Source organism: Coregonus lavaretus, assembly GCF_964263955.1.
Source record: "Coregonus lavaretus genome assembly, chromosome: 11".
Classification (NCBI taxonomy): Eukaryota; Metazoa; Chordata; class Actinopteri; order Salmoniformes; family Salmonidae; genus Coregonus; species Coregonus lavaretus.
The window spans coordinates 25,644,110-25,655,060 of record NC_139998.1 but is presented as its reverse complement, the minus strand read 5'-3'; the positions used below and the strand labels follow the sequence as shown (position 1 = coordinate 25,655,060).

General features: G+C 43.3%; 1 protein-coding gene across 1 annotated transcript in view; it reads right to left on the bottom strand.

The window, feature by feature from the left end:
• Positions 1–543: 543 nt before the first annotated feature.
• The window catches only part of LOC311136981 (WW domain-containing oxidoreductase-like), a gene marked incomplete at its 3' end in the record, with an annotated part of 25,659 nt that continues 15,251 nt past the window's right edge, over positions 544–10,951 (bottom strand). Inside the window, exon 5 of the mRNA XM_084171314.1 lies at positions 544–587. Coding sequence (XP_084027440.1) covers positions 544–587 — 44 coding nt within the window. The remainder of the gene's footprint in view (positions 588–10,951) is intronic.

The following is a 10,951-nucleotide window of genomic DNA, read 5'->3' as shown; positions in this document are numbered from 1 at the left end:
ATGAGTCACCAATTAACTCACTGTTCACTGCCATACATATACAGGCGTGGAGAATGACAGAGCGGCGTCAATCAACCAGTACAGTAAAGTCAGAGAGAGGGGGAGGGGAAAAAAATGTATACTTTAGATGGTTGCCTGGTGTTCCAGGATGAGAAGAGAGGGCAATGTTGGGGGTCATAGGTCAACACCTATGTAGACATCTTTATGAGACATGGTTCCCCCGATGCCTCATTCATAAACAGAGTCTAAGTTAGAGTTAGAAGTTCATAGGTATAACACATAAGAGCTACACAGGAGAGTTACACACACACACACACACACCTCCCCGCTGGCACACATAAAGCAATATTGCCCTGTGGTCCCCAGTAGACCTGGGCCCTAATAAAGGCTTACGGTCTGAAGGAAACAGCTCTGACACCTCTGAGACTCCCTCTGCACACACACACACACACACACACACACAGACACACAGACACACACACAGACACACACACACACACACACACACACACACACACACACACACACTGACACTGACTGTGGTCACAGGTCGTGGCGTGCTGGGTAGTTAGTGTAATCTCTGTAGTCTAGTGGAACAGACCAGAGCAGAGCAGAGTTTAACCTGTAATATCTTCCCTGCTCCCATGCTGCTGCTTGTAGGGTTTTACTACAGGGGAAATTACACCTGCTCTCGGGCCTGAGACCAACACACACACACGTACGCACACACAGATACACACATTCGTTTGGATTACAAAGCCAGGATACAAGGGAACCAAGGCACACATCTCTCAAATATAAACACAAACAATCAATCACAAAAACACACACATATGAATACACACACACACACACCAGTAAAATACTAAATCCTGAGCTGTGTGGGCGAGGTGTGTATGTGAACTGTAGTTTCATTTAGGCCCTGGCTGCCACAACATCACTGATCAACAAAACATTTTATAGTGGTGCTTCACACTTCACACATTAAAACACTGATTCTGCTCTAAAAATATGAGGCTCCCTGACGTCCATAACAGACTAAAAGCCTGCAGTAGCTCTCATCTCCTCACAGGGTGACTGCAGGGTCATTGGAATACAGCTGCTACTATGGTGCTACAATGCTTTGTTGTCATGGTGTTGCAATACCACAGCAATACCCAGCTATGGATCATGCACATTTCTACACAGATTTAGTGGATACGAAACTGTGTGTTAAAGGTACATACACACACACACACACACACACACACACACACATGTGCATGTGTGCTCACATTCACACACAACTGATTACAGATATCTTACTGCTATCTTAATTTGATCACTCGGTGGTCACAGAGAATTTTCCTGTACAGCAGGAAATGCAAACTTGTAGAGTATTTAAGTTTTAAAAGGCTTCTAAAGTTTGTAATTCCTATTTTAAAATGTCAGACTTGATTTACCTTTAAGAAAAATTTATCAAACCCTATAAAAATGCCCATTCATTATAATCCACATAATAATTAGAATTTCCTGTTGCTGCAGGATAATTTTCCTGCTGTGAGAAACTGGTCAAATTAACATCCTACATCTGTACAAGCATCTGTAAGTCGCTCTGGACAAGAGCGTCTGATAAATGATTAAAATGTCAATGTAAAATGTGTTATCTTCTAGTCAAACATCAGCTCAATGATCACATCAATACAAGACATAAATAGAGAATAAATGTCATGAAATCACTGTACATCAAAGTATCATAGTAACACATCCATTTATCACGTGACACCAAGCACACCTCCACCCTGGTGTTGTCTATATTAATACCCCCTCCCCACGTTTGATTTATAGAGCTGTAAAAAACACATTGTATTTTAATGTACTGTTCGCTGGCTAGGCCTCCCTAATGAATGTGGATTAGTGTGTACGGATGGTGAGTGTGCCTGCGTGTTGGTGATTCTGTGATCCTGGAGGTTTAAATACACACACATCAGTTTACCCTGCCTTCATGTATATATCTACTTCAAATACCTGGTACCTCTGCACATTGATCTGGTACACCCTGTATATACAGTTGAAGTCGGAAGTTTACATACACTTAGGTTGGAGTCATTAAAACTCGTTTTTCAACCACTCCACATATTTCATGTTAACAAAGTATAGTTTTGGCAAGTCGGTTAGGACATCTACTTTGTGCATGACACAAGTAATTTTTCCAACAATTGTTTCACTTATAATTCACTGTATCACAATTCCAGTGGGTCAGAAGTTTACATACACTAAGTTGACTGTGCCTTTAGACAGCTTGGAAAATTCCAGAAAATGATGTCATGGCTTTCGAAGCTTCTGATAGGCTAATTGACATAATTTGAGTCAATTGGAGGTGTACCTGTGGATGTATTTCAAGGCCTACCTTCAAACTCAGTGCCTCTTTGCTTGACATCATGGGAAAATCAAAAGAAATCAGCCAAGACCTCAGAAAAATAATTGTAGACCTCCACAAGTCTGGTTCATCCTTGGGAGCAATTTTCAAACGCCTGAAGGTACCACGTTCATCTGTACAAACAATAGTACGCAAGTATAAACACCATGGGATCACGCAGCCGTCAAACCGCTCAGGAAGGAGACGCGTTCTGTCTCCTAGAGATGAACGTACTTTGGTGCGAAAAGTGCAAATCAATCCCAAACAACAGCAAAGGACCTTGTGAAGATGCTGGAGGAAACAGGTACAAAAGTATCAATATCAATATGTGCAACTGCACATGGGGACAAAGATTGTACTTTTTGGAGAAATATCCTCTAGTCTGATGAAACAAAAATATAACTGTTTGGCCATAATGACCTTCGTTATGTTTGGAGGAAAAAGGGGGGACTTGCAAGCCGAAGAACACCATCCCAACCGTGAAGCACGGGGGTGGCAGCATCATGCTGTGGGGGTGCTTTGCTGCAGGAGGGACTGGTCCACCTCACAAAATAGATGGCATCATGAGGAAGGAAAATTATGTGGATATATTGAAGCAACATCAAGACATCAGTCAGGAAGTTAAAGCTTGGTCGCAAATGGGTCTTCCAAATGGACAATGACCCCAAGCATACTTCCAAAGTTGTGGCAAAATGGCTTAAGGACAACAAAGTCAAGGTATTGGAGTGGCCATCACAAAGCCCTGACCTCAATCCTGTAGAAAATTTGTGGGCAGAACTGAAAAAGCATGTGCGAGCAAGGAGGCCTACAAACCTGATTCAGTTACAGCAGCTCTGTCAGGAGGAATGGGTCAAAATTCATCCAACTTATTGTGGGAAGCTTGTGGAAGGCTACACGAAACGTGCTAAGGTGTATGTAAACTTCCGACTTCAACTGTAGCTCCATTCTTGTGTATTTGATTTTATTCCTCGTGTTACCATTTTATTTGTATTATTATATTTTAGCTCATCGCTGGGAAGGGCTCGTAAGCAAGCATTTCACGGTAAAGTTTACACCAGTTGTATTTGGCGCATGTGACAAATAAAATGTGATTTGATTTGACACACACAGCCTCTTTACCTCTATATAAAAACCCAGGGTAGAGGACAGAGAAGAGGGTGGTGTCTGGAGGGACTCAGTGCTGGTAATAGGAGATGAGGAGAGACAACGTCAGACTGGATGGAGCTCAGAGAGACAGTCAGTCACTATCCTAACATCAAACATCTCATTAGGTCTAATTACTGCTTGGAACACATGTAGACACATCATAATGTTAGTCCTTGTCAGACATTCAATGGTCTGTCTTGGGTCCTTTGATAAAGCTACTGGACCTTTCCATTTACATTGGAGACCTTGATGATATCTAAATAATATTGTTGTGGTGCCATTAGATTTGATGATTGAAGACAAAAAGCTAAATATGGCATGGGTGTGTGACTGTCTCCATATTCCACAACACTACATTGGCACCTTGTTACCTACGTTGACTACAACAAAGGCAGACAGACTGGCAGCCAGGCTAAACCCAACACCTCCTGGATTAAAGCAGACTCTGTAGTGTTCTAAAGACAGGCTGGATCTTTACTGCTCTGGTCAGCACTAGTAAAGACTGGCCCTGCAGTTAAAAGCCTACTCTAGATGTGAGTAACCTTTCACCTAAGACGTCTTTAGGAGCACCCTCCCAGGGTGAGAAAGGGGGAAGACAGAGAGAACAAGTGAGGGAGAGAGACAGAGCACAGATAGAGATGGAGAGAGAGTTTGAAGTCCTAATATCGTTCAGACAACAAGGTGGTGTAATACCCATAACGTCTGAGCCATGCCCCACAGTGACAGCATCAGTCATCTAAATCATCTATATTCTCCCCATCTGACCCCTGGCTAGTGACCCATCACTCTAACACACACACCTTCACGACAGGCCTAAAAAATACTGCATATCTAGCAAGATAAGGCCCGGTTATTATTTGATTTATTCAAAATTATTCCTCTACGGCTCTTTCCATACAAAATGTTCCTATAGCTCAGTGTGGTCAGTGCAATTAAAACCTGGCCCTCTCCTCTTCAGAAGACAGAGGGCTCCTTCTTACTAGACAGACATAAGACAGCAAACTGTGTGTGTGTGTGTGTGTGTGTGTGTGTGTGTGTGTGTGTGTGTGTGTGTGTGTGTGTGTGTGTGTGTGTGTGTGTGTGTGTGTGTGTGTGTGTGTGTGTGTGTGTGTGTGCACGCGTGATAACTATGCAGTCCAGTCTGCTCCTGCGTGGGGAGAGTGAGTGAAGAATGCTTGCTTGGCACTTTAGGCTTCATTTAGGCACTCCTCTTCTCCCTGGCCACTCTATTAGCAGTCTGGAGAGAATGATGTATGTCCCAAGCCAAGAGAAATGCATAATCAAGCATTTAAACAAACACCACAGTCTCTCGCTATCACACACACATACAACAACACACGCAAATACAGACACGTACACATCAGCCACACACACAGTTATGTTTGTCCACACACACACAGTCATCCAAATGCCTTCTGTAAAACCCTCCATAATATCTAACCTGGTTATATTATACAGTATCCCTCCATATTATGCCCCTGTGTTATATCCTGCTGAAATCCCCTACAGAGTGCGGTGGTAAGGCTGGTGTAGGTGAGTTGCTGTGTGTGTCTGCTCTGAGGAGAGATCAGGGAGAGAAAGAGGGCTGAGGGGCCGAGGAGAGTTCTCCCATCTCATTTACATCACGCCACCCCAAGCCTCTCCTCCCTCTCTCCATCCCTGTCTCCACTAAACTAATGCAGGGACGGGGGGGTGTTTATGGCAGAGCAGGAAGGGTAAACAGGAAGTAAATAAGGTGAGAGATGTGAAAGTATCCCAGGAGAACAGGAGACATGCTACTAATATGTGAGGAAACAGACCAATTTGCAGCGCGTGTCGCCCCCGGGAATAGGACAGAGGCCCATGAATGATTCTGCTCATGTAGCTGAGACGAGAGGAGAGGTGAGAGGAGGGAGGAGGAGGAGGTAAGACAGTGTGTTTTAATGTGAGGGGTGTTTATGAGGATCTGAAAGGGGGTTCTGAGCCAGCTTATGTACAAGCCTAAACATCCGGCAGCAATCTGAGCTGGATTTATGCATCTAAAGCTACAGTAGACACTGTTATCCCTGTGTATGAATTATGAATGGGCAACAAAATACCTTTTTCAAAGTGCAAGAGGGCTGTTTAGAACAAAGTATAGTTTTTCTTCAATAATTTGATGATTATAAAATGAGTAAAAAGACCACCTGTAAGCAAAAGCATAACCTCAATTGGTATAGCATGGCGCTTGTAACGCCAGGGTAGTGGGTTCGATCCCTGGGACCACCCATACGTAAAAATGTATGCACACATGACTGTAAGTCACTTTGGATAAAAGCGTCTGCTAAATGGCATATTATTATTATAAAACAAGATGAACAAAGAGAGAGAATGAGAGAGCACAGGGGCCTGCTCACTGACCTGGGAAATGAGGGCCGATTTCCTCGCTAGTTCTGGGTAGGAAAGAAGAAAAAACAAAGGGAGGGAGGGAGAGGGGGAGAGAGAGAGAGAGAGAGAGAGAGAGAGAGAACACGGGGAAGTCTTGAGCACTAACTAAAAAGAAAATACAAAAGCAGAGGGGCACAAGGAGAACAGAGTGGAGAGGTGACAGTCTTTGGAGTGCTAACTAAAAGAGAGGCATCCTGAGGCCCTGTGGGGTGGTGTGTGTGTGTGTGTGTCAAGGTCAGCATTTCATATGTGTCACTTCCTGTTGGCCAATGCGGCAGGAGCGTAGCTTGGCACTAGGGCCGCCAGCGGGAAAGACTGACACAGCAGGTTACCACACTGGGAGACACACACACATTTCTCTGCAAACTAGTTTGGGTCTAGCTGAGAGTAAAGTGCATTACAGTTTAGGTGGCATACACCGGCCTATAGCACATGCATACTGTACATATGCACTAATGACCACAGGTATAGCCTCACATTACCACATACAAGATCTCTCACACGCATACACACAGAAACACACACTTTCCAGTAGAACTTTGCCATATAGTTTGTGAAGCTGTGTGTGAGGACTGGAGAGCTCTGCTTAGGCTTGGGCAACATATTGTTTATACCGTATACCGGGGTATTTCGAAATACCGTTGTGTGCACATTCAGTAATACCGTATACCCCAGTATGGTACAAAAACGAGATGACGGTATGAAGATCTGGATACCGCCCAACCCTATTGCTACCTCACTGCCTCCTCGTCTCTGTACCTCTCAATCTGCCTCCGTCTGTGGATGACTGACTTCTGTTTCCTTGCCTGCCTGGCTGAACACCTGCTCTGTAAAATGGACTGCTTTGGCTAGGACAACAATAGCAGCCTCAGTGACTAACTATTCTGTCTGTCTGCTTATTTTGTTGCCTGTCTCCCCGGCCCTGGTCGGTGTTAATGTGGTTGTTTGACATTGCATGCAGAGGGCTTTCTTCTCCTAGAAGCCCCGGTGGACAGTAGGCTTTACCCTAATTGGTTCCTGAGCACAACCCTGACACAACCCTCCACAGCCGCAAACAGCCATGTTAATGCCCCGACACACAAACCCGTCTGTAAAATACACTCTGTAAACAACAAGAACAGGACAATCAGTGGCTAGCTGACTAATTAACATCCTCACAAAACATCTCATTAGCATTTCCTACAGAGGGGAAGGAGAAAGTGTGTAAGTGATATTCTGCACAGTGGCCATGGGCCTTGGTAGGCCCACCAATCAGAGGGTGGTATCTCAGGGGAGTCCATTACGCCTCTCCATGGGGGGTGGCGGAACCAAAGATAAGCAGAATTTTAGAGGCAATCAGGAAAAATAAATCACTGGGCCAACGCAGTTTAACCAGCAGCTTAACCTGCTTTACTGTGAGCGGAATATCAGATTCTGTTTCAGAGGCACAGTGGTATGGAGCTGTATAGTTTACAGGAGATGAGTGGACAGTGCGTCAACCAGTCAAGGTGCAGACAAACGTCACAGCTGCATTGCAGAATACTGAAGTGCAAAAACGGATACCATTTTGACTGTTAGGATATCATGGCCTTCATCAGAATACTGTATGTCCCAAACATTACAAAGAGAAAGAAAATTCCACAAATCCTGTCTTCCAAGAACCAGTGGTGTGGGTGTGTTTGCAGGCATAGCAGAGAGGAGTGTGATTCCCTGAACGGGATATGACCCCTGAACTCTGACCTGTGTTCCAGCCTATCTGTCTTGACCCATGGTATTATCCTTCTGTCACCTGACTGTTATACCCACTGTCAGGATTCCATGACACAGCACTCATCACACAGCTACCACTACACTGGGGTTATGATAAAGTAGCCCATTCTGAGCGAACAGAGAGAGAAAGAGAGAGTTGGGGGAGAAAGAGAGAGAGGGAGAGAAAGAGGGAGAGAGAGAGACAGAGACTCCTATTGTAATCTGTGTGGCGGGCCAGGCAGGTAGTGGGGGGGTCAGGGGTCAGGTGCTATCGGGACAGCAGCTCAGCTCCTGCCAGCCCTGACTGAACTCAGGAAATAGATGACCTTTTCATGACCTTTTGTCTAGAAGACCCCAAAATATCCTCTTATCACAACGACCTTAGCGTGGGTACATGGGAAGAGGAGGAGAGACATCCATCATAGGGCAGATTAATCCTCCTCTCCATTCTTCTGCTCCATCTATTAATAATGATGCCAGAGGGGAGAATTTGCTCCCAAGATTTATTCTGATATCGTGACTTTTATTCATTAACCTGCATAACGGGCCTTTCCTTTTAGCAAGGAATATGGACTCTAGTTTTTTTACTGCAAATTCTCAGCACATTGACTGAGCTTGTTTAGACTGCAAATTCAAGTATTCGTTGACCTATTCTAAAAAATCCTTTGTGAATGAGGGTTTACGTACAGTACCAGTCATAAGTTTGGACACACCTACTCATGCAAGGGGTTTTCTTTATTTTTACTATTTTCTACATTGTAGAATAATAGTGAAGACATCAAAACTATGAAATAACACATATGGAATCATGTAGTAACCAAAAAAGTGTTAAACAAATCAAAGTATATTTTAGATTTTAGATTCTTCAAATAGCCACCCTTTTCCTTAATGACAGCTTTGCACACTCTTGGCATTCTCTCAACCAGCTTCACCTGGAATAATTTTCCAACAGTCTTGAAGGAGTTCCCACATATGCTGAGAACTTGTTGGCTGCATTTCCTTCACTCTGTGGTCCAACTCATCCCAAACCATCTCAAATTGGGTTGAGATCGGGGGATTGTGGAGGCCAGGCCATCTGATGCAGCACTCCATCACTCTCCTTCTTGGTAAAATAGCCCTTACACAGCCTGGAAGTGTATTGGGTCATTGTCCTGTTGAAAAACAAATGATAGTCTCACTAAGCCCAAACCTGATGGGATGGCATATCGCTGCAGAATGCTGTGTTAGCCATGCCAGTTAAGTGTGCCTTGAATTCTAAATAAATCACAGACAGTGTCACCAGCAAAGCACCCACACACCATAACACCTCCTCCTGAATGCTTTACAGTGGGAACTACACATGCGGAGATAATCCGTTCACCCACACTGCGTCTCACAAAGACACAGCGGTTGGAACCAAAAATCTCCAATTTGTACTCCAGATCAAAGGACAAATTTCCACCGGTCTAATGTCCATTCCTCGTGTTTCTTGGCCCAAGCAGGTCTCTTCTTATTATTGGTGTCCTTTAGTAGTGGTTTCTTTGCAGCAATTCGACCATGAAGGCCTGATTCACACAGTCCCGTCTGAACAGTTGATGTTGAGATGTGTCTGTGACTTGAACTCTGTGAAGCATTTATTTGGGCTGCAATTTCTGAGGCTGGTAACTCTAATGAACGTATCCTCTGCAGCAGAGGTAACTCTGGGTCTTCCATTCCTGTGGCGGTCCTGATGAGAGCCAGTTTCATCATAGTGCTTGATGGTTTTTGCGACTGCACTTGAAGAAACGTTCAAAGTTCTTGAAATGTTCCGTACTGACTGACCTTCATGTCTTAATGTAATGATGGACTGTCGTTTCTCTTTGCTCATTTGAGCTGTTCTTGCCATAATATGGACTTGGTCTTTTACCAAATAGGGCTATCTTCTGTATACACCCCCTACCTTGTCACAACACAACTGATTGGCTCAAACGCATTAAGAAGGAAATAAATTCCACAAATTAACTTAAGAAGGCACACCTGTTAATTGAAATGCATTCCAGGTGACTACCTCATGAAGCTGGTTAAGAGAATACCAAGAGTGTGCAAAGCTGTCATCAAGGCAAAGAGTGGCTATTTGAAGAATCTCAAATATAAAATATATTTTGATTTGTTTAACACTTTTTTGGTTACTACATGATTCCATATGTGTTATTTCATAGTTTTGATGTCTTCACTATTATTCTACAATGTAAAAAATAGTAAAAATAAAGAAAAACCCTTGAATGAGTAGGTGTGTCCAAACTTTTGACCGGTAGCATACATATTAAATAAACATAAATGTGATGGTATACACTCCTCTCCATATGTATTTGGACAATTAAGCAATTTTTTTATTATTTGGCTATATTCTCCAGAGTTTTATATTTGAGATAGAATGTTTCATATTAGGCGACAGCACAGAATGTCAGCTTTTATTTGAGGGTATTTTCATACATATCTGTTTTACCGTTTAGAAATGAAAGCACTTTATGCATCTAGTCCCCCCATTTGAAGAAGTCATAAGTATTTGGACAAATTCACATATAGTGTATTAAAGTAGTCAAAAGTTTAGCATTTGGTCCCCTAATTTGATACACTATAAGTGAATTTGTCCAAATATGACTTCACATGTGGGGGACTAGATACATAGTGCTTTCATTTCTAAACGGTAAAACATGTATGAAAATATCCTCAAACGAAAGGTGACATTCTGTACTGTCGCCTCATATGAAACATTTTATCTCAAATCTGAAATCCTAGCGTATAGAGTCAAATTAAAATGACATCTTCACTGTCCAAATACATACGGAGGGGAGTGTATGTCAACACTGTAGCACGCCGACAATGGTTGGCCATGGATAAATCACTGTCCATTTACACTTAAAATCTAATACCAATGATTCAAAAACATTTAAGAACAAATTAATTTAAGAACAAACTAAGGTATTGCTGTTTAGGAAGAGAGATCTGTGTTGAGTTGAAACTGCAGGTCTATTATCATTGACATCCTGCTATCAGTCTTTCGCTCTCTCTACTCAGTGCTCCCTCTCTCTTCTCAGTTTCTCTCACTATGATCCCTCTCCCTCTTGTTCTGTCTATCTCACTTTCTGCAATGAGCGCTCCCCCCCCCCCCCCCCCCCCCCCCCCCCTCCTCAACCCAGTACTAATGGCTTATTCTTTCTGCTCCAGCAGACACATCCCACTTGTTTATTTTCCCCCACTCGTAAATCTGGGGGTGCGTCACAGGCGCTAAGATATTACAGCTATATTCTCAGG